This window comes from Panthera pardus, unplaced genomic scaffold (genome assembly GCF_024362965.1).
Source record: "Panthera pardus isolate Hobbes unplaced genomic scaffold, ASM2436296v1 HiC_scaffold_24, whole genome shotgun sequence".
Taxonomy (NCBI): Eukaryota; Metazoa; Chordata; class Mammalia; order Carnivora; family Felidae; genus Panthera; species Panthera pardus.
In genome coordinates, this window is record NW_026526810.1 from 40,514,199 (window position 1) to 40,539,506 (window position 25,308).

A 25,308-nucleotide genomic window follows, 5' to 3' on the forward strand; every position below is an offset into this window, starting at 1 on the left:
TGTTGATTTGAGATACATATTAGCTATCAGGTAGTGGTGTCTAGTAGATGGCTGGATAGATAGTATTTAAAGCCTTGAAACTGGATGAGGTAACCTGGGCAGTGATTACAGATAGGGAAAAGATTTCTGGGAATTGGATTCTGGACAAGTAACTTTCTGTCCTTTTGTCTTGGTATCTGTTTCTTGGCCAAGTTTTCTCTTTTTCCTCCTCCTCTTCCTTCAGCACATATAAATGAATTTTCAAAAATTGCCTGTATCTATGATATAATCCAATTCACCACATTTCTAAAATAGTCTTAAGAAGCAGCTAGAATAGTAATACAAACACATTATATTTATACGTTACTTTGAATTTTGTAAAGAGCTTTGATTTATGAAATCCCTGCCGTGTGCTAGTAATTGTGCCGGGGACTTCTTAGTATATTACCTTGTTTGAATTTTATAAATGAGTGAGTGTATTAAAATGGAAATAGTGATATATCTGGCAGATCATAGCTTTTGAGAAAACATTCTTTTATATTTATGTATTCTTAAAGTTTGTGTATATATACACACACACACATATATCATTTCTAAATTAATGAGAGCATATAGGTAAGATTGTAGTTGATATATAGTAGAAAGAACACTGGATCAGCAGTCTGGCAACGTCAGTAACTAGTTATGGGAAAGTGATTTGGATTTTTTTGGGTCCTGTTTTCCAGCTGTAGAATAGTAACAGGATTGAGTTTCAAGAGGGACTTACTCAAGAGATCTCAATCAGTAAGTAGATGGAGAGTAGTAGTTCTGGTTTATGCCTCTACATCAATACTGTGCAATGTCAATGTGGCTATTCAAGTTAAGATTAATTAGATGAAATTAAAAATTCAGTTGCACTTGGCACATTTCAGGTGCTCGATAACCATATGTTGTAGTGGCTACCATCCTGGTCAGTGTAGCTATACAACATTCTCATCAGTGCAGAAAGTTATATTAGACTGCTTTATATAACCATTTCTATAGTGACCTTCTCTGAAATCTCTGGTTAAGTATTTGACTTTATTTTACCAACTTGTCAACTAACTGGAAATAGCAAAAATTAAAAAGAATTTACCTTTTTCTAAGGTAAAAATATGGTATGGCTCCTTTTAACCATATCATGTGTCTAAATACTATAAAATTGTAATTTGAAGAGCTTTCACACCACTATTGAGAGAACTTTCATTAGAACCTACTGATAGATCTTTTATGTTCAATGTCTATATAGTAATAGACATTTTTGGAACATAAATACTAATACAAAGTGCTTTTAAAAATGAAATAAAATTTTGCTGTTTATATGGGAGATGTAAAATACTACTTTTAGAATTATTTAGGTATCATTAAAATTGAATCAGAGCAGTTTCAGGACATAGCATTTGTGGTTGTAAAAATTATTTTTCCTCCCTTTTTCTGTTTTTTTTTTTAAACAGAAAAAAGGAATACATCGTTGTACAAAATGCAGACTGCAGTTTTTGACGTGCAAAGAGAAAATGGATCACAAGACTCAGCATCATAGAACATTTATAAAACCTAAACAACTAGAAGGATTGCCTCCTGGAACAAAAGTGAGTTTAAATGTGTTGTATTTTTAACATTTTGTATGATAATAGAAATTAACTCCTGCCTCCTTTTACCTATTGAATGTAATACTTAAAAATGATTTCTGATTTTTGTTAAGACTTTAAGTTTTATCATTCTTATATCTAGAAAAGAAACCTTCTGACTATTGTTTTATGGTCAGTGGTGTGTGCTGTGCTAGAGTGATATTCCTTTTCAAAAAATGCAACTAGATTAACTGTTCCCTGGGTCAGTGGGTTGTGTCAATATCATACAGGCTATTTCTGAGCTATTCCAGTTGGCAGTGTATATTTCACTTTTATCTGCTTAACTATAAGATGCTTGAGATCGGGAGTCATGTTTTATCTTTGTGTCCTCAGCATCTGGCATAGTGCATCGAATGCCATAGGTTCTCATATGTTTATTGAAGTTGTTGTTACTGAGTCTCCTCAGAGAAGCAAGTTCTGCTGCTGGATAGCATTATGTTTTAAATGAGCAAACAACATGTCTGACTGCATACTGATGATTGTAATTTACTTTTCCCTTTTTGCCTTATATACCTCTGTTTTCTCTGACTTCTTTATATACAGTCAGCTCTTGAATATTTGCTCCAGTGGAGGGAAACAGAGGCATGGATAATCCAAAGTGAAATAATCCCCAAAACATTTATATTTGGCTTTGGGTACTTACCTTTGAATGTGGGTATGTCTGTTATTTGAATTAACTAAAACAATATAAAGCCATGCTCTGAAGACCTAGAGCAAGAGAAGCTATCCAGCATCCCTACAATCCATTCATTCCATGCTGGGACTAGACATGCAGAACACTAATGTAAGCAGTGCAGTCCTCTCTCATATTTTCCCTTATTAATAATAATAGTAATAATATTAATAATGATACTAAATGTTTTTATAGCACCTTAGAATTAGGCTTTTGATATGCTTTTTCATACATTGTTATTTAATCCATACAGCAATCCAGTGAGGAAGACAAGGTAGTTATTGCCCTATATCATAGATAAAGAAGAGGATAAGTTACTTAAGGTCACATGGCTAGGAAGGCATGGTATGAAATTTAACCTCAGGTCTTTTGATTCCTAGTCCAGTGCTTTTGTGTGATACCAAAATACATGTATCTCATAGGACTTCCTCCAATACATGGGAGAAGTATAGTCAAATGATTAACAAGAATGTTGGTAGGCGATTGTTTTTCATTTTCAGTCAACAAATATAATTTCAGGATACTAAGTGATAAGCTTTATATTAGTTTCCTTTAAGGAAATTCTTAATATAATTAAACTTTCCATATAGTATAATGAATTAATGTAACGTCTCCCTAACCATCGTATACAGAAATCCTGCCTAATGAGCCCCTGAAAAGAGGAGGTGATGTTTACTGTAGATCTGTTTGTTGTATAGTTGTTGAGGGATAATACAGGACTTTCTAGAATGATTTTCAGACTTTGAGATTTAAATTTTGATGTCTATGTTTATGAATTATTTTAGTTATAGGAGAGCATAAAAATAGCTATGTAATGTGTTCTTTTTTAATAGTCTTATAATTTGCATTAACTCCTAATTATGCATTAATAACTGTTAACATAACTGATATCAATACAAAAAAATGTAGTACTGCAAGTGAATGAATATCAAGTTTAATTTAATTGGTATGAAAATCTAGAATAAATGGAAGACTTAATCTAATTTTAGTTTATACTTGCCCTTTCCAAATACTTGATGTTTAACTTTTTATTACACAGTGATATTTTAATGTTAATGCCATGATTAATTTTCTAAAGCAAATATTATCTCCATTTTTGTAGGTTACTATTCGAGCTTCAGTTGGACCTCTTCAGTCAGGATCTTCAACTACATCTTCCATTAGTGCAAGCACTTCTACTCTTCAGCTCTCACCTCCAAGGACTAAAAATATAACTGCTAAAATTCCCACAAAATCTAACACAACCAAACCTAATACAACTAAACCCAATACAAGTAAACCTAATGCAAGTAAGCCTAATGGAAGTAAATCTAAATATAAATCAAAAATCTCTAATATACAAAAGAAACAAAGCACATTGGCTAGTAGCAATAAAAAAAGTAAAGTCAATACAGCATTGAGGAACTTAAGGTAATCTTTTATTCCTCATATATAGTTCTAATTTAATCTTAAGTATAAAAACTTTAATATAAATTTACCTTATTACACATATCTCTTATACATTTATATGCTATCACTATGACATAAAGGCCAAGAAAATAATAAAAAGGTATTTTTTTACAACTATTGAACAGTACTTGAATTACTATTTTTTCTTATAATATTCACTTATTATACTGGTATTATATGTTGTGCTTATATCTTGTGATGTTTGTATTGCTTAATTTGATCCCTTTTATGCCAGTGAAAAATATTGACTTATGTTAAATTGTTTACACTTAATTACAGCTGTTGTTCCATAACAAATTTTTCAAATTACAACTCTCTGTTTACATGTTAATTTAAACACACTGGCCTCTATTAACAGAATATTAATAAGGCCCTCCCTTATTATTTTTATTTTAAAATATATATCATTTTCTTTATATCTCCATAAGGTATCGTCGGGGAGTTCACAAGTGCATTGAGTGTTGTTCCGAAATAAAAGATTTTGCAAACCACTTTCCTACGTATGTCCATTGTAGTTTTTGCAGATACAACACTAGCTGTAGCAAAGCCTATGTAAATCATATGATGAGGTAAGATGAGTTAAACATCTGTAATTACCAATTACAATTATAGTTCAGCAAGTTCGTTGTAAAACAGTTATCCTTTTAGAAGCCAATTTTTCTCTTCAAACCTAAACATCTAGCAATAGGGAACTTTTAGGATAATGCCCCATATACTATTTTCCCAGCATAGTAACTCAAAATTACTGGAACTAAAATTTTATGAATGGTTAGACTAATGAAATAAGGATAGGTTTGTTAGGGAAATGATTTCTCTATGGGTATTTTTTTTTTCCTATAGAATTTAAAAAAATGGTCACTTTCAAATATAAAAGGTCAAATGTTTTAAATGTATTTACCAAACAAATTTACAAAACATGTACTCTCATGAATATTACTCTTTTTAAAGCAATCACTTTAAGAGACTCCAGGATGATGTTAGGAGCCTTATTGATTCTTATTTCTCTCTCTCTCCTTGTCTGTAATCCATTGTCTTAGCAGTTCATCTATCCATCAACCATCTTCTTGTATTCATTTAGTGAAATGAGACGTTATTCCAGTCACCAGGCCACTGTTGGAACTCCTTTTTATTGATTCATTCAACTTAGGCTTTTGAGTACCCAATATTTACTCTATGCAGAGAAAGTATTCACAGCTCACATTGCTTTCATTTTTGTCTCATTAATAGGGGCATCCCTTAGAATGGATTTCTATTTTTTTAAGAATAGTCAAAAATTGTTTTGATATAGAGCAGTTAGCTTGATTATTCAAAGTGAAGTTGTTCCATTTTTTTTTTTTTTTAAGTTAGAATTGAAGTATAACTAATAAAAGTGATTTTCTTACAGATCATAAAATATCCTCTATGTTACTTTCTGGTCATTTATCAGCCACTCTTTTCAAGGATTCATCCACCTTTCTTGATGGTTTTAGCACCTGTCTCCCACTTCCCCCCCGCCCCACCCCCTTTGATGATTAATTAGCTTGACCTCATGGGACCTGGACTTCTTCATGGCCAGTGCTTCACATCAGCTTTTAAGTTCTTGTACCCCCTTTCTTACATCATTCATCATAGCCACTGTTCATTTCTTTCCAGTTCCCGTTACCCTGTGACTTTAAGGAGCTTTGACTCGTTTTTTCATTCTAACAGCACCTATTTAACTTTATAGTCCATTTCACTCGCAGGATCATCTGTTTGATTGCTGCTTTGTTTTTGTTTTAAAATCCTTTATATTTTTAGTCATCTCACTTGGCATAAAGGCCAACATGAGACTCGGACATTTTACTCTCCTGAAGTTTATGCTCAGTTCTGGACTACTCACCAGCATTTGATTCAATCAAGTTTGACTTTGTAGGCTTTAACTTTGGGTCCTATCTTTTTATTTTAAATTTTTCTTTCTTTCTTTCTTTCTTTCTTTCTTTCTTTCTTTCTTTCTTTCTTTCCTTCTTTCTTTCTTTGTTAAATTTTTAATGTTTATTTATCTTTGAGAGAGAGAGAGATTGGGAAGGGCAGAGAGAGAGGGAGACACAAAATCCGAAGCAGGCTCCAGGCTCTGAGCTGTCAGCACAGAGCCCGATGTGGGGCTTGAACTCACGAACCGCAAGATCATGACCTGAGCTGAAGTCGGATGCTCAACCAACTGAGCCACTCAGGTGCCCCATGTCTCTCTCTCTTTCAATACTTCTTTATTTTTATCTACAATTTTTATTTAAACTTTTTATGTATTCTAAAGATTTTATTTTAGTCTCTTAGTTCTTAACCTGGCCTACTAGTAAGTACTCAGTTGGAAGTCATCCTTTTAACTAATCTTTAAAAACCTCAAATTTTTTTCTTGTTACTTTTATCTAGTCATTGATCTCAGAAATCAGATATGTTCCACTTCTCCAGACTTCTAATTCTTCCACAGTCTTGTTCAGTTAACTTGCAACTTCATCTCTTCTCTCTCCCAGATTTCTTTTGCTTATAAACATTTTCAGGTACTTTTTTTTTTTTTTTTTGGATGGAAATTTGTCCCTACTGCTTTCTATCCTTATTTTTTGTCTTCCTCTTACCATGAATATTTGTAAGAAGTGTTTACTAGCGTATTTATGATTCATTTCTCTACCTTTTAACTCATCCCACCGTACCAACTGACACTGACACTTTAAAAGATTATTTGTCTTTATTTATCACCATGTTTATTTACTTTTTCACTCGTACTACTCCATGACTTCTTTAGAGTATTTGACGTCATCATTCACTTTTGAAAGTATTCTCTTCAGCTTCTGTTAAATTATTACCACTGTCTTTCTTCTTCCTTTTTGGCTACTCCTCTATTTCATTGTCTTGTCTTCCTTTAACTCATCTTCTTTACATTTGCTTTCTTGGTAACTTAACCACTGTCACTTTTACCTTTCAACTCTAAATCTTCCAATTTTAATCCTTAGTCTTCCTGAGGTCCAACTCTATGTTTCTAATTATTTTATATGTATTTTTACCTTTGACTCACTAGCATCTCAAAAGAACACAAATGATCCAACCTTTATCATCTGTCCAGAATTCACATGACTACCACTCAAATACTCTTTCAGGATATCATTTTGATTGGCCACTGTGCTCATCATGATTTTTGAGACTCCCTTTTTTGCATTCTGCCACTTTGCCGACCAGCTACTACAATGGTCCACACCTATGTTCCATTTACTCTAAACCAGGCCCAGGCATCCTTTTCCTCGGTATACCTCTGTGTGGAATGTCTCTTCTTCCTGTGACAAATAAATACATGGTTTCCCAAATGGGGCTTTAATTCTGCCCAAAACTTCTAGGGGGCCAAATTCGAAAATATTTTCTGTTTTTTTTTTTTAATTGTATTTAAATCCAAGTTAGTTAACGTGTAGTGTAATAATGATTTCAGGAGTAGAATTTAGTGATTCATCTCTTACATATAACACCCAGTGCTCATCCCAACAAGTGCCCTCCTCAATACCCATCACCCATTTAATCCATTCCCCAACCCATCATCCCTCCAACAACTTTCAGTTTGTTCTCTGTATGTAAGTCTCCTATGGTTTGCTTCCCTCTCTGTTTTTATCTTATTTTTCCTTCCTTTGCCCTATGTTTATCTATTTTGTTTCTTTAAATTCCACATGTGAGTGAAATCATAGGATATTTGTCTTTCTCTGACTGACTTACTTCCCTTAGCATAATATACTATAGTTCCACATTGTCACAAATGGCAAGATTTCATTCTTTTGGATCACCATATACCACATCTTCTTTTTTTTTTTTTTTTAATTTTTAAATTGTTTTTTTAATTTATTTTTTGAGAGAGAGAGCAAGCTGGGGAGGGGCAGAGAGAGAGAGAGGGAGACACAGAATTTGAAGCAGACTACAAGCTGTCAGCACAGAGCCTGATGCGGGGCTTGAACCCACGAACTGTGAGATCATGACCTGAGTCAAAGTTGGACGCCCAACCGACTGAGCCACCCAGGTGCCCCATATACCACATTTTATTCCATTCATCAGTCAATGGACATTTGGGCTCTTTCCATAATTTGACTATTGTTAATAGTGCTGCTATAAATATTGGGGTGCATGTGCCCCTTCAAATCAGCATTTTTGTATCCTCTGGATAAATACCTACTAGCAAAATTGCTGGGTCATAGGATAGCTCTGTTTTTAATTTTTTGAGGAACTTCCATACTGTTTTCTAGGGTGACTGCACCAATTTGCACCAATTCCCACCAACAGTACAAAAGCGTTCCCCTTTCTCTACATCCTTGCTGACATCTTTATTTCCTGAGTTGTTCATTTAACCATTCTGACAGGTGTGAGGTGGTATCTCATTGTGGTTTTGATTTGTATTTCCCTGATGAAGAGTGATGTTGAGCATCTTTTCATGTGTCTGTTTGCCCGGTGGAAGTCTTCTTTAGAGAAGTATCTGTTCATTTTTTTGCCCATTTCTTCACTGGATTATTTGTTTTTTAGATGTTGAGTTTGAGAAGTTCTTTATAGATTTTGGATACTAACCCTTTATCCAATATGTCATTTGCAATTATTCTCTCCCATTTTGTTGGTTGTCTTTTAGTTTTGTTGATTGTTTTTTATGCTGTGCAGAAGCTTGTTGTTTTGATGAGGTCCCAATAGTTCATTTTTGCTTTTGTTTCCCTTGCCTCCAGAGACATGTCTAGTAAGAAGTTGCTGTGACTAAGGTCAAAGAGGTTGCTGCCTGTTTTCTCCTGAAGGATTTTGATGGTTTCCTGTCTCACATTTTGGTCTTTCATCCATTTTGAGTTTATTTTTGTTTATGGTGTAAGAAAGTGGCCCATATTCATTCTTCTACATGTCTCTGTCCAGTTTTCCCAACACCATTTGCTGACGTGACTGTCTTTTTTCCATTGGATGTTCTTCTCTGCTTTGTCAAAGATTAGTTGGCCATACATTTGTGGGTCCATTCCTGGGTTCTCTGTTCTATTCCATTGATCTATGTGTCTGTTTTTGTTCTAATACCTTTCTGTCTTGATGATTATAGTTTTGTAATATGGCTTGAAGTTCAGAATTGGGATGCCTCCAGCTTTGGTTTTCTTTTTCAACATTACTTTGGCTATTTTGCGTTTTCTGGTTCCATACAAATTTATAATTGTTTGTTCTAACTCTGTGAAGAATGATGGTGTTATTTTGATAGGGAATGCACTGAATGTGTAGATTGCTTTGGGTACTATAGACATCTTAACAGTATTTTTTCTTCCAGTCCGTGAGCATGGAATGTTTTTCCATTTCTTTGTATCTTCTTCAGTTTCTTTCATAAGCTTTGTATAGTTTTCAGCATACAGATCTTTTACTTCTTTGGCTAGGTTTACTCCTAGGTATTTTATGGTTTTTGGTGCAGTTGTAAATTGGATTGATTCCTTGATTTCTCTTTCTGCTGTTTCATTATTGGTGTATAGAAATGCAACCAATTTCTGTATGTTGATTTTATAACCTGCGACTTTGCTGAATTCATGTATTAGTACTAGCAGTTTTTTGGTGGAGTCTTTGAGGTTTTCCATGTAGAATATCATGTCATCTGCAAAGAGTGAAAGTTTGACTTCTTCCTTGCCGATTTGGATGCCTTCTTTTTCTTTTTGTTGTCTGATTGCTTAGGCTAGGACTTCCAGCACTATGTTGAACAAAGTGGTGAGAGTAGACATCCCTGTCATGTTCCTGACCTTAGGGAGAAAGCTCTGGTTTTTCCACATTGAGGATGATATTAGTGGTGGGTCTTTCATATATGGCCTTTATATACCTACTTTCTATTTTTTCTGTTTTTCTATTTCTGGTTTTTATCATGAAAGGATGCTGTATTTTGTCAAGTGCTTTTTTCTGTATCCAGAGCGTCATGTGGTTCTTATCCTTTCTTTCATTAATGTGATGCATCACTGTGTTTTATTTGTGAATATTGAACCACCCCTGCAGCCCAGGAATAAATCCGACTTGATTATGGCTACTAATTCTTTTAAATTGTGGTTGCATTCGGTTTACTAGTATCTTGCTGAGAATTTTTGTATCTGTGTTCATCAGGGAAATTGGTCTGTAATTCTCCTTTTTAGTGGGGTCTTTGGTTTTGGAATCAAGGTAATGCTGGCCTCATAGAATGCGTTTGGAAGTTTTCTTTCTGTATCTATTTTTGTAGCAGCTTCAAAAGAATAGCTATTAACTCTCTTTTAAGTGTTTGGTAGAATTCCCCTGGGAAGCCATGTGGCCCAGGACTCTTGTTTATTGGGAGATTTTTGATTACGGATTCAATTTCTTTAGTGGTTATGGGTCTGTTCAAATATTGTACTTTTTCCTGTTTCAGTTTTGGTATTTTATATTTTTCTAGGAGTTTGTCCATTTCTTTGAGATTGCCCAATTTGTTGACATATAATTGCTCTTAATATTCTCTTATTATTGTTTGTATTTTTGCGGTGTTGGTTGTGTGTTATGTTCTGTTTTGTTAAACCAAGCATCATTCCACCCTTCCCTCTTCCATTTGTCATAGGCTTCCTACCTGTCCTATAAACCTCTAAATCCATTCTCTTCCAAAACATTGCCAATTAGCCCAACTCCCTCATACCCATTTTCCAGTTCCCAATGAGCCCAATCCTGCTCTTCATCATCATCACATACTGAGCTCCTACTCATTGCTGGTCTCTTATGGAACTAAAAGCTTCCATTGCCACTTTTAGGGTTTGGTAAGTCTCTTTTCCTTTTTATGTACTGGTACACTTGCCTTGTTCACTGCCTTAGGTATCTCCCATTGAATGGTCCCACCATTACCTCTACCCAGTGTGAATTCATATTATAGGCTTGAATTCTCTATGTACAGAAGCTTCACAGTCTCTAGAGGATGAGGACTTTTAATCTCTATCCTATATCACGTCTGTACTCTTAATTCGTCTTTTTCCCTCTGGTCTCATATCTGCCCCAATCCATTCTTTAAAGACTCCCATCTCCATAAATTGACTGCTCTTCCCCAAAATAAAGTTTATTGCAAATCTCATTTTTGACATTTGTGTCTCCTTATTCTTTGTTAGTCTTTAGAATGTTCCTGTTCTTCTTTTCTGTTTACCTTCTTTTTTTGGAGTATCTGATCACCACAACCACTCACAGGGATCGTTCCTCACTTTCAGCTGTATACCATTCATTTATTCTGCCTTTTATTATATTTGTGTCTGTATTGTTTCTTTGAGAAGAAGGGGCTCTTTGTATTCACCATGTCACCTAGCACAGTAGGAATAGTAAGTCATAATTATTATTTGTTGTAATTATAAAAGGCTCTAAATAAAATCTCAAAAAAGGATATTAAAAAATCTTGATGCATTTGGAGTATATTTGAAATAAGACTTTTGAAGAAGAGCATCATTAAACGTGTAATTTTTAACTGATTTTTTAAAAAAGTACTGTTACTTGTGTTTGGTTGTTTAGGTTACTGCACCTTATTTGCTTATAGCTTTTAAGTAGCAATTGAAGTCACCTGAAAAAGAAATAAATTACCATATGATAATGTTATTATTCCCCAACATTATATATATGAAGGCTTCTTCTCTACCTGTAATAGAATTAAGTTAATGGACATAAGTGTTTATCTCTTTTTCTAGCACAGTTTACTGTTTGCTAAGACGTATGGCAAACTGGTGGTGAAGAATGAGACAAATCTGGATTTGAATCCAAGCTTCACCAATTATTTATTACCTGTTTGACTTTGGGCAAATTACTTAACCTGACTCCCAGTTTCCTTTTTTTGAAAATAAAGTCATTGTGATAATTACAGAAAATGTACTTAAAGTGCTTAATAAAATGATTTTTGCTTAGGAGATATTCAAGTAATTATAGCTGTTATTATTTCTGAATTGCCATTGTTAGGTATTATGGATAAAGTCCTTGCCTTTAATTTTCACAGTTTAGTAGGATAGAGATAATTTACCTAACTAAATGTGGTAAACAAATGACTATAGGAGCACGGAGAAGGTAAGAATGAGTTCTTTAAGCAAGAAATAAGGGGAGGTATTCTATAAAGGACATTTCACTTAGGCTTTACAGGATGATTTAAAATTTTTCCAAGGAAAAAGAAATATACAGTGAGGAAGACAGTACTGAATTAATTTTTATAAGATATGCTTGAGTTCATTATATACTTTGTATAGATTTATTGGCATTAAATAATAGTCATTAGAAGAACAGTTGCATAATTGTGATAGCATCATAATTGATGTCTTGTCCACAAACCGTCCTCCCACCACACACATTTTTTCCAATTTTTCCTTTCTTCTGTTGCTGCAGTAGGCATATCTGGTCAGGTCTTTTTTGGCCTATAATCCTTTGCCTTCCTAACATTAGTAGTCATGAAGTTCAAATTTTTTAGAGAATATGAGACCTTTCAATATTTAATTTCTAACCACCTTTTCAGCTCCTTTAATGCTTATTTTCTTGAAAATCCCTCTGTATCTTGCTCTCTGTTTTGCCTGGAGCAAGGCAGTAGTGACCTTCTTAACTGAAATGAACTCCTAATTGTTAGCTGGTTTCTATTGCATATATCTGCATTTTTCCTTCAGGTAGCCACAAAATTTCATATGTGTCACTATTAATGTTTATAATTATTAGTAAATATGTATTCATTCATTTAACCATTTATTAGGCATTTATTCTGTGCCAGCTGCTGTTTGACTTTTTCCCCTTTCCCCCCACTGTCCCCTTGGACCTTCACTTATAGGGCAGACAACTTGCCCTCTTTCTTTTTGTATCATCAACCTCTAGTCTAGGGTCTTAAATTGTAGACATACCATCAGTATTGTTGATGCTCCTTTTGTGTTTCATCAGAAACAAATTGTTATTAGACTGAATTAAGATTATTAAGAAAATGTCAAAGGGAGTTTTTTCCCTCTAGCCTTATTGAGGTATAATTTATACACAATAAAATTCACTTATTTTTAGAGAATAGCTTAATGAGTTTTGATAATTATATACAGTCATATAACTAGGTAGTGAACTTTTAGAATCTAGATTTTAACCTGTTTTTACTATATTGTTTTTAAAATTTTAACTTTTTTCTCTTTTCTTAGACTTCTATATTGTTATTAACTTTATGCAGATCTAATAGGAAGAAGAAGGATTGTTATTTTTTTTTCTTTTCCTTTTTGTGAGCTATATGGATCCACTTTTCCATTTCTATAATACAAGGATAATAATAAAGAGTGGAATTTATGTAATAAATGTAAATAAAGAGACTTGATAAGCTTTTACATAGATAGGGAACTCTAAATTAAAACTGGATTCAGTAGCACGTGGGTGGCTCAGTCGGTTAAGCGTCCGGCTTCGCATCAGGTCATGAACTCACAGCTCATGGGTTTGAACCCCGCGTCAGGCTCTGTGCTGACAGCTCAAAGCCTGGAGCCTGCTTCGTATTCTGTCTCCATCTCTCTCCCTGCCCCTTCCCTGCTTGTGCACTCTCTCTCTCCATCAAATATAAATAAACATTAAAAAAATAAAACAAAAAAAACTGGATTCAGACAACTAGAATTATAAAATTACCAACATTTTAATAAGGTACAAGTTATATACAGAAATGGAAGCCATCAAAAAGACCCTAAAATGTAATCTTTTCCTCTCCTCTTACCAAATAAATAAAACCAAAATAGTCTGTTTGAGGAGAAAGAAAAAATAGCTTTTAAAAGTAACTTTTAAATCTCATTAAAAAGTAGCTTATTTGATTCACATTCTTTGGGAATCAGATAAATCTTGGATTTATTCTTCTGAAGAAGCACAGTATATGTGCACAAATTTTTGCGTGTAATTTCAGTGTTTTCTAACCCACTGTGTTCTACAAAAAACCCAATTATTTTTGTGATGTTGTCTTGAATTTATAAACTCTTTAATAGTATTTATCCTCAAATTGAAGAAATGACTGTTAGAAGTCTTCTGAAGATATTTTCTGGGGATTATAGCTAGTGACAGTATATTTCTTTTCCCATACATACATACTGTGTTGGTGATGGTTACCTTGTATTTGAGAGTGACCATTGACGTGGATGATGGCTACTGGGGCTACTGCTTCTCAATGTTTAGCTTGCATAAATAAGAATCACCGGAAAACCTTGTTAAAATGGATTCTAGTGGGCCCCTCTGCCAGAGATCAATTCACTTAGGTTTGTGGGGATTACAAGACTTTGCATTTTTAAATAATCTCCTGGGTGATGCTGATGTTATTAGTCTACGACTTTTCAGTAATACTGTGCTAAGCTAATCCTGGTTTCTAATACAGGAAAGCTTTCTTTACCAGATTTAAAAGGGTATATGAAAGCTATTATCGTGTGTACAAAGTATGGTTAGTGGTTCTCTGTTTTGTGTTTAGGGGAAGCATTATTTTAGTTCTAGGGTTCTGCTTAAATTTGTTTTTTTAAAAAAAACCTCTACTAGTAATTGCAAGGAACTCTTTAAATGTTTGATTTCACAAATGGTAAAGAGTGGCATTTAGCTGAAGGACTGTTTACTTCAAAGATCATTTGGATTTTACTCCCCCTCCCCTGAGACAGGCATGTTAAGATTGGAAAATGACTTTAAAATGATTATTGACAATGATTCATATTATACAAAAATGTTATTTGCAGACATTTAAGTGTCTTCAACTCTTCTGTAACAGATACGCAAGAATTTTTTTAAAAAGTAAAGCACATCAAACCAGTTTTTTTCAACTCTTCTGTAACAGATGAAAAAAACTGGTTTGATGTGCTTTACTTTTTAAAAAAATTCTTGCGTATTTCCTTTTTTTTTTTTTTTTATGTAATGGTGAAGTAGTGGTCATACAAGAATATGCTTAGAGAAATATGTGTCATTAAAAATAAATAGATAAAGTGGAATTTAAGATAAAATGTTGAATTAAACAGTGATGATAAGCATTATTTTGTTACTTATATCATGATCTTTTGTTCAAAACTAGAAACTTAAGTATAGGCTTGATAATAAAGCTATAAATTAATATGACTTACTGCATAATAAAATTAATAAAATTTGCTTTGTCTCTCCAGCTTTCATAGTAATCGTCCAAGTAAAAGGTTTTGTATTTTTAAGAAGCATTCAGAAGATCTCAGGTAACTAGTTGATCTTTTTAAATTCTATTGAAAAATTGTAGAACTTCAACTATGTGTGATGTATATGACATCTTTATTGAAATATAGTTCATATACCATGTAATTCATGCCTTTAAATTGTACAATTAACAGTTCTTAGTGTATTCACAGAGTTGTGCAGCCATCACCACAGTTACTTTTAGTACATTGTGGTCATTCCAAAAAAGGAACTCTGTACCCATTTATAGTCATTCCCATTTCCTTCCAACTATTCCCATCCCTAAGCAACCACTAATATAACTCTTGTCTCTATAGATTTGTGTATTGTGGACATTTCATATAAATGGAATGACACAATATGTGATCCTTTGTGATTGGCTTTTTCCATTTAACATATTTTCAAGATTCATCCATGTTGTAGCATTTCAGTACTTCACTTTTTAAATTGCTGTATAATACCCCATTGTATGGATCTACCATAGTTTGTTTATTAAGGTTATTTTAACTTTGAAGCCATTATGAATATTGTTGCTATAAACATTTGTGTACAAGTTTTTGTCTGGATTTGTGTTTTCATTTCTCTTTAGTGTATATGTAGGATTAGAATTTCTGGGCTATATGGTCACTCTGTGTTGCACCTTTGAGGAGCTGCCAAACTGTTTTACAAAGTACCTTTACTATTTTACATTCCCATGAGAAATGTATGAAGGTTCCAATTTCTTCACATCTTTGCCAACACTTGTTATTACCTCTTTTTGGTTACAGCCATCCTAGTGGGTTTGAAGTGGTATCTTATTATGGTTGTCCTATTTTTAAACCTGATATCAGAATGCCCGATTTAGAAATCTAAATGATTGCTACTGGACATTGGAGAGTTCTATTCATTATGTCCTTAGATTAGAGGTATGATTAGCCTATATTCTTTTGCTAAATTTCAGTGGTGACAAGTTATATCTTCATTCATTTATATTATAAAATGAGAACAAAAATAAGGCTGTCCAACAATATTTGATTATTAAAAAGATAACCTAAGATACCTAGTAAAGTGACTAACACTTTTTTCGTTTTGAAGTAAATTTCTTAAACCACCGGAATTCTTGAAATTACTATGTAGCTTCATAATTCTTATTTTTCCTTTTTCAAATAAAGATAAGTGCACAACTTGCTTACCATGTTGAAAGAACTGTTGATGAGTATTTCTAAAGATATTGATAATTCATTTTGATTGTACTACACACTTAGAATCCACTGAGCACCATTTTTTTTAATATTCTTTTGAAGCATTTGGACTCTCTTGTTCTTTATTTTGTTCATGTTGCCATTGCTACTTGGAATATCAGTGTCTTTGCTGCACCAAGCTAATATATAGAGATAAAGTTAGCCAGTACTTGTTTTGGTGCTTTGACTTAGTGGAAAAGGTAGAAAAAGGGATGATATTATGTTTCAGGATCTTTGTACTTACTGGTTCCTATGACTAGTTTCACTCCCCAGATGTATTAGTCTGTTGTCTCCTTTGGGTTGCAACTCTGAGCCTTTCCTTGACCGCTTGATTTTTAGATTATATCTTCTCCCTGTACCTTACCCCAGCACTCCCTATCTCCTTTTTATGCTCATTTTCATTCAGATCATCTTTTATCATCTGACATACTGTATACTTTACTTTTAAATTTTTCTGTGTGCTCTCACTAGAATATGTGAGGTTTGGATTTTTGTCACTGCCAGGAATTGATTAGTGCCTGGCACATGGTAGGCACTCAGTAAATATTTGTTGAATAAGTTAATGTATATGTTGAGAATGACTTATATGAACAGTCATATAAGTCTTATATAACAGATTTATATGAACAGAATAGGCCCCATCTATTATATAGGGATCAGTGGCTCACAGGGAGAGAAAATTTTGATTCAGCTTTTAAAATGCATTAGTACAGATTTTAAAACATTTACTGAATTCAAGGAAATAGATTAAGATTATATTACATGTTGCCCTTACTAAAAATTTTTATAAGAATAAAAAGGGCTTTTTTCAAAAGATGAGATTTTAGTTTGATTTTTTTTAAGTTTTTATCTATTTATTTTGAGAGAGAGAGAGAAAGAGGAGAGTGTACATGAGCAGGGAAGGGGCAGAGAGAGAGAGGGGGGGAGAAAGAGAATCCCAAGCAGGCTCTGTGCTGAGAGCACAGAACCTCCCACAACTATGAGATCATGACCTGAGTTGAAATCAGGAGTTGGATGATTAACTGACGCAACCACCCAGATCCCCTAAGTTTGATTTTTACCATAATGTTTCAAGCTCAATTGTGCGTATGTGTTTTAAATGAACTATATGATTTTAAAGATCTGGAATACTTTTCTTTCAACTGGAATAGGTCTCAAATTGAAAATGGTCAATTTCTGTGAATGGACATAGCATACTTATAATTGTAGAACAGTAGTTTTTGTAATTAGTCTTTTATTAGATTGGAATAGTCACTCTTTAGCTATTTATGATACATCTACCAGGTACATAATATAGCAGGTCCTATGAAGAGGACAGTGATGAATTAGTCTTGGAATCAGCCTTTAGGGAATGTACAGTTTATTGGGGGGGAGATAAGGCATGAACATACAAAACTATAATAAATCAAGGAGGTTTTTGTTAAGTTCAGTAGAGTCTTTTTTTTTTTTTTCCCAAGAGAGTGGTTGTTTTACTTGGAAATATCTGCATAGATGTTAGGTGTACTTGGCTTTAAGGAATGAATATTTATACTGATAGAAGGTGCACAGAGGCATTCGAGTTAGAAGGAATAGTGTGAATAAGGTGCAGAAATGAGAAAGTACAAGGCATACAGAGGGAATAGCTAGTAGTAAATGGATGGAGCATGAAGTTCAGATAATGGTAATAAGGAAAGAAGTCTTGAGCAGTAGTTTTAAGCCTAGAGCCAAATTATAAAAGTGTTGAAAATAAGGTTAAGGAACTTGGACGTAAGTTGGAGAACATTGGAGAACCGTTGATACTTTATATAGAATCAAGTGATAAGGAAGATTTAACAATAGGATGAGTTATAGATGCATGAATCCTACAGATTGGGACAATTGTAGTTATGAACAATTTAGTTAGTTAAAATGATGAGGCAGTATTATATTGTCTTTGAGACTATGGGCTCTGGAATCAAAGTGCTCAGTTTCAAACCTAGTCTTTACCTTTACTGGCTCTATATCCTTGGTAGTTTACTAAGCTAACTTTATAAATAGATGATAAATTCTAGCACCTGCCTTTTTGGGTTGTTAAAATATTTAGATAAGATGGTAGATGTATGTCTAAAATTGTTAGCTTGGCACAGTATAAATAATAAATATTATAAAATCCTTGCCATACTTATTATTTTAAGGAAGAAGAGACAGAGATAACTATAGTTTGAGTTTTACTATTAGAGGAAACATCATAAGAAAGACAAGTCAGGAGAAATTAATTTGGGAAGGAAGTACGTGATTTTAATAAAGGTCAGTTTTAATGTCCTAATATGACATCTAGGTGTAAATACACATCACATTGTTAGAGTAGAGCTTCAGATAAGTCAATCTAAGGTATGTTATTTGTTTGTATTTGTATATTGGTAAAACACTTAAATTTATTAAGTTATGTGATGAACTTCAAGACTGTATTTATGCTTTGTTGATAAATTGACGGTAACAATGATCACATCACATAATCTATTTTTTTTTTTTTTTACCTAAGCAAAAATAACTTATAAGCAGGATTCCAAAGAATCTCATGAACCCATAAGAGGAGGAGGTGGAACCAGAACAAATGAGGGAAATAGAAAGCTACCAATTGCTAACATTGCTTCTCTCTAGTCTGAGTTGCTGAGGCAGGATGATCTTGTCTTTAATATTTTCTCTGGACTTGTGTTCCATTTTCTTTTCTCAGTGCAGACCAGCCTTCTTTACTGATGACACAAATATAGTAGTCCCATTCCCCACGTCTTCCCAGATCAAGAAGTTTGATTACAAATTCTAATTAAGAATCCTTGTTTAGTGAAGGTCCCAGTAACTATAACTAGTGGAAGAGTAATTTAGCTACTGCTTACCATTGAGACTGCTTTTAGTTTCTGGAAGGGTAGTTTAATAGAGAAGACTATATAATTGGTTATTAAAGTATTTAAATCTTAACTTCCCTTAAGCTTTTAAGTTTAACTTTAAAATATTCCATTTGGAAATCTAGTACTCTTTTTAAAAATTTTTTAATGTTTATTTTTGAGAGAGAGAGGGAGAGGGAGAGACACAGTGTGAATGGGGGAGGGGCAGAGACAGAGGGACACAATCCGAAGCAGACTCCAGGCTCTAAGCTGTCAGCACAGAGCCTGAAGCGGGACTCAAACTCACAGGCCATGAGGTCATGACCTGAGCCAAAGTCACAGGCTCAACCAACTGAGCCACCCAGGTGCCCCTAGTACATTTTAATAATCACTTTCAAGAGAGCTTTTAATTAATGTTTGATAAAAAGTTCATTTAAGTTGAATAAATTTTTTAAACAGTCCCATTTATAGTTCAGGTTTGTTAACAACTTAACATCATTTATACTTTTAATATATTTGATTTTTTTAAACAGCACTTCAAATGCTTGACACACAAGATCCCAAGTGCTTAACTCTAGTAAATATAATAAATTAAGCATATAGTGGTTTTCTAAATTCTCTGAAACACTTCCATATATTTGCAGGCTTAATAATATTTTAGAATACCTTTCAACAAAAATTCAGACGTTTAAACACAATTTAAATCTTAAGGCCAGTGTCACATCCTACAATATGCCAATTGTGTTTAAATACTTCAAATAGCAAATGCTACACAGTTTGATCCAATGAGTATAAAAATTATTCAACAAAAAGTATCAATGGCTTTGAGAATTCTTTCCTAATATTTTTGAAAATTTGTAATCATTACAGATTTCATTTAGGAACTACAACACCCAGTGAGGTTTTCTTAGGGGAACTCATAATTTTGGCTCCAGCAAGTGGACCAGTTGCCAGTGCTGATATACTAAGTACCTCAAGCTTTGCACTTTTATGGTGAATTAACTACTTTAGTTAATACAGCGTTAAATGAGAATAGTGGCAATACCTTTAACATATGGTACACAATTGATGGCAGCTACAACATGATCTGTTTTTAAAGACTTAATGTTTCTTTTCTAATTTTTTCATCACCTAAGTGAAACACTAGATTATAAACTCTTTCAGAGCACAGACTATATTTTTGGTCATCATTATAATCACAATACAGTATAATATTATAGTATGTATCAAGAAGCCTTAGTAAACATACATTAAGTGAATGAATACTGTATGCTTGCATTGCAGATGAGCAGAGGCACAAATAGATTGTGACTTATTGAAGAGACACATGTTGTTAGTAGAGCCAAGGTTGGGCTATAGATCTCTTGTCACCCAGGTTTTAGCAACTGACATGAACTGTAAAAGTTTATAAAGCAGGGGTGCCTGGGTGGCTCAGTCGGTTGAGCATCCAACATTGGCTCAGGTAATGATCTCATGGTTTGTGAGTTTGAGCCCTGCATCAGGCGCTGTGCTGACAGCTCAGAGCCTGGAGCCTGCTTCGGCTTCTGTGTCTCCCTCTCTCTCTGCCCCTCCCCTGCTCACTCTCTCTCTCTCTCTCTCTCTCTCTCAAAAATAAACAAACATTAAAAAACGTTTATAAAGCAAAAATACTTTCTGTAAATAAATAGTAGTATAACTTGAATATGGCTTTTCCATTTTCTAGAGAATCATTTCAGTTATATCAAGTTTCTATAATAAAAATGGGAGTGACAGTTATGACATAAAAAGCAAATTATAGAAAAGTAATCATTGAACTTGTATATGGATTTTTATAAAAGATGAAAACCTTTTCTTTTATACTGTTTCCTTTTTTTTTTTATAGGGGCATTACTCTAGTGTGCCTTAATTGTGATTTCAAAGCTGATGTTTCTGGCTTAGATAATATGGCCACACACTTACGTCAACATGAAACTCATACTTGTCAAGTTGTAATAGAGAAAGGTACGTATTTATAATTGCATTACTTTGGATTTTTGAAATTTGTCCCAGTATTTTTGGTCAGCTACAATATGAGCTCTTTACTAAATCGTTATTCTCACTCATATTTCATATGCCATTTTAAATATAAAACTTTTCTTCTAATTTCAGTTTCTGTTTGTATCCCAACTTCTGAACATCTTTCTGAGTAAGTTTAATTTTTAATTCAGTGCAATTTAATTTGATGGATTTTAGCACTATTGCATTTTAAAATGTATCATTAATAGAAATGAAAAATATTAAAGTATTTTGTTTGTTTGTTTTTTTTTTTAAAGCTGCTTGTTGAAATAGGTTCCTGCTCTTTGGAGCTCGTGACCTGGTGCAAGACAAGTTGGAATTTCCTAAGTTCAAAGTTCTGAGATGTTTTCTTACACAAAGGCAGTTAAGCAGCCAAGTTCATGACACTAGCTCTCATTATTCAGCAATTTTCAGCTTCAAATGGGACTAGATTCTTATTCCACCTTATCTTTGTGTCAGGTTGACATATCTTAACATATGTTTTTTGTTTTTTTTTTTTCTCCCAGTTGGCTCTCTCCAAAAATAACTTTTGTTGCTACGGTCATTTCTTACTTTGCTTAAAATAATTTGCGTTTTTCTCTGCTGTACTTGCCTTCAGAATAATACATTCTAAATGATATAGCTGTTTGTCTTTTTGTCTGTTTTGTCTGCTTTCTTAATTTCTTATAAGTCTTAAGCTTTTAGGCCAGATGATTGTCTTTTTCCTCATCTGTTGTCTGTCATTGTACTATTTTTCTTATTTTTCAGATGCAGAGGCAGCCCAGAGATTTCAAAAAATGTCCAGGGTACACCTGGACAGTGTCCCCCTTCGATGGACACAACTGATGCCTGTTCTCTCTTTCCAAGGAATGTGAATAATTTGACTGTGGGACCTGCTCTAGGTTGTGGTCTCAAGAAATCAGATTTTGGGGAGACTCCCTTCCTTCATGGCTGGCCTCCCGTAAGGCTGATGCTGATTTAGCCAGAGATGGTTTTAAGCCCACCAAATTGAGCACAACTTCCCACTGGGGGCTTGGCTCTTGATCTTAGGCTTGTGGGTCACTTGTGGCCAAGAAAACCCATTCAGATAAGTGCTTCAACATCCAAGTTGAAGTGTAGTCATTTTGGCTGCTACCTTTTAATCTTTATCTAGCATGAATGCAGTCCAAGGAATACAAAAGCTCTCTGGTTGTTAGGAAACCATGGTTATTTTTATGTCCTTGGAACAACAGGTCTCTAAACTTATGTTCCAAATTGCAGTTATTTTTCTATCATTTAAAATATATTACTCAGTGCTAACTTTATTATAGAGTTTTAGCAATACCAATTCTCAGATTTTTGAATTAAAAAAAATTTAATTTTGGTAGCTTGGTTTTATGTTCTCCAGATTTACAGATGTCTATTTTATGATGTCTATTTTTATATTCTTTTTTTGAAAACTGTTGTTTAGTGTTTGCTTTGTTTTGTTAAGAACTCCAAGAGATTCCCTGGAATTCTCTATGGATTTCTTTATAGCTGCCTATTTATAGCTTTTTAATTTGGCTGTTGTTCAGACCATTAGACATTATTATATCCTCTGTCTTACTTTGGGATATTTATTATTAATATTATCTTAATGATTGTGAATTTTAAAGTGTAAAGAATTGGAAGAACCTCTTCTTGCAGACCTTAAAACAGGTTTTAAAGTCACATGTTTGTACGTCAAATACATAATAGCCACTTAACCATTAATGTAGTCTCTTTGGGTAAAGGTAACATTAAAAATGATGGGGGCCAATAATGCAGTTGTTATATTTTATATATATATTTCCTCATACATATGTATATTTTAAATATTGAACATTTGTTTATTTTAGCTATATTAAATATAGATATAAACAGTTTTGATGCTATTAATTTCTTTTAATAAAAGTTGTATTGCTTAAGTGCCTCAGGAATTATTTACCAATAAAGAATTCATATGAAAGCTATAGATTTTTATCATATAAATAGGAGCATTGCTTTAATTGTTTTATGGAGGCCTTGTTATTATTTGGCCTGCAAACTGAAAGCTGTGTCTATTTAATGCATCTTGCATTTTTTCCTCCAGAACAATTGAAAGGTCACTATAGTATACCAATTTCTTGAATTTTAAAAACAAGCAAAATGCTTTTTGTGATCTTACCTGCTGTGAGGTTAGGAGCCTCTGAAAGTATGACCTCAGTTATGTTTTTTACTCTAAAATCAAAACTTCTTTAATTTTACTTTGAAAGAGATTTAAAGCCAACTTAGATGACTACTTATTATAAAATGTGCTCCTTGCAAATAATAAAATAATAAGTTGAATCCATTAGTGTTTCCAAAATAATTTGTACTGTAAATGAATGATTTTCCAAAAGCTCCCAAAGTGGCTTGTTAATAATTTGACATGGGGATATATTAGTCTTTATTTCCTTATCTGTCTCTAGAAAATTTTTGTCATTCACCCTCTTTCTACCCAATTTTTAAAAATATTTTAAAATTTTGCCCAGAAACAACAACTTCTTTCTGTTTTTAGCATAAGTTCCTTTTTGTTTATAAATCTTTGTTTTGTTCTACCTTGGTTAAAGCTCAAAAATATGATAAACTACATTATTTTTTTAATGTTTGATTTATTTATTTTGAGAGAGTGCGCACGAGCAGGGGTGGGGAAGAGAGAGACAGAGAAAGAGAATCCCAAGCAGGCTCTGGGCTGCCAGCAGAGAGCCTGATGCGGGGTCAAACTCTTGAACCGTGAGATCATGACCTGAGCTGAAATCAAGAGTCAGACACTCAACCGACTGAGCCACCCAGGTGCCCTGATAAACTACATTCTTGATAGAACAATGTAGGAGTACTGCATTGTGTTCTTTCCTAGGACTGTATCTTATAGTGTTATCCAGTTTATTTTCTTGAAGTTTAAGTTCTTAAAGTTCTATCACCTATAACTCCTTTTTTAAAAAGTTGGTTTAAATAAAACATTAAGGCAGTTGATGTAAAATTTGCTTATTATAGGCAGTGGTTGAATTTTAGTTTGGTTTTAGCTTGAGTCTGATCCCTCCTTACCATCAAGTTTATTCACCTCATCAGAAATTGTCATTTCATGCATGTTTGTTTTGGTGACCACTGAATAAAAAGTGAGATTGGTTCAGTTTGAGTCCATCACCATTCTTAGAAAAAATGATTCCTAAGCTACATAGACTTAGGACTCTTGCCATATTTGTGTCACATTTTGGCAAAACACCTTGCTGTTTTGGGCCTCGTTTATTTATTCAGTGTTTCTTAAACATCTGATTTGTGCCTGGCACCATTCTAAATGCTAGAAAAATGAACTGAAATCTCTGCCCTCCTCGAGCTCATGTTTTATTTAGTGCTGAAAGACTGACAATAAAAAGTAAATAAAACATATGGTATATTAGGTTGTGGTCAATATTGGGGAGAAAAATTGAGTAGGAAAGGGGAATAAGGAGTACAGGGTTGGAGGTGGGAGGCTTCCATTTGAAAGTTGGTGGTCAGAAAAGGCCTTTGAGTCGACACTGGAGTGAAAACCCGAACTGCAAGGAGACTGGGTTGGTTGCAAATGAGTGAGGAAGAGAGAGAGAGCAGTAGGAGGCAGGGCGTGGGAGGTAATGTAGGCCATGTGTGAATTTGGCTTTTACTCTGAGATAAGAAGCTGTTTATTAGAAGATTTTGGATAGTGAAGTCTTTTATATCTCAGTAAGAACTACAATCAACAAAAAACCTTAAATAGAGAAGAGTGTTTATATTACTCTAGCCCCTGTCTTGAGGATAAACTCTAGAAGACCAAGGGCAAATTTCAGAGGATTAGTTGGGAGGCTATTGTAATAATCTGGTAGGAGATGGCAGAGGGTTAGGCTAGGCAACTAGCAGTGTGGGTGATAAGAGGTTTGATTTGGGGTATATTTTGAATTTGTTGTTGGTTTGGATGTGAAGTAAGAGAAGAGGATGACTTCATAGTTATTACTCTGAGCAACTAGAAAGATGGCATTGTTATTAATTGAGATGGGGAAGACTAGGAAGAATACATTTGGAAGGGAAGATGAAGACTCTGACTTGGGACATGTTTTAGTTTGAGATACCTCTTAGACATCCAAATGGAGATGCCATAGTCATTCACTTGTGTGAGGTTAGGGGAGTTTCTAGGCTGTAAGTATCATTGAACACTGTTAAATGCCATTGGAATGAATATAAGTAAAACCAGAGTAATATGAATTAATTGGTATATTATACCACTGTCAGTGTCTTGATTATGATTTTGTACTATAATTTTGTAAGATGTTATCACTGGAGAAAACTGGACAAAAGGTACATGGAATCAATATATATTATTTCTTACAATTGCATGTGAATATACAATTGTCCCCAAATAAATA

General features: G+C 33.8%; 1 protein-coding gene across 15 annotated transcripts in view; it reads left to right on the forward strand.

The window, feature by feature from the left end:
- ZNF280D (zinc finger protein 280D) overlaps window positions 1-25,308 on the forward strand; it is a 319,813-nt gene that overhangs the window by 244,271 nt on the left and 50,234 nt on the right. For 12 of the 15 annotated variants that reach the window (XR_008417077.1, XM_019442008.2, XM_053889035.1 and 9 more), the window contains 6 exons: window positions 1,452-1,586; window positions 3,401-3,708; window positions 4,176-4,316; window positions 14,805-14,867; window positions 20,766-20,884; window positions 21,032-21,068. Coding sequence is in view for 14 of the 15 variants with exons in the window: in XM_019442008.2 (XP_019297553.2) it covers window positions 1,452-1,586; window positions 3,401-3,708; window positions 4,176-4,316; window positions 14,805-14,867; window positions 20,766-20,884; window positions 21,032-21,068 (803 nt within the window). In the remaining variant the exon portion in view is untranslated. Of the gene's footprint in view, window positions 1-1,451; window positions 1,587-3,400; window positions 3,709-4,175; window positions 4,317-14,804; window positions 14,868-20,765; window positions 20,885-21,031; window positions 21,069-21,195; window positions 21,455-21,685; window positions 22,843-25,308 lie in introns of those variants that run through there. The other 3 variants (XM_019442016.2, XM_019442019.2, XM_019442015.2) reach the window with 3 other exon arrangements.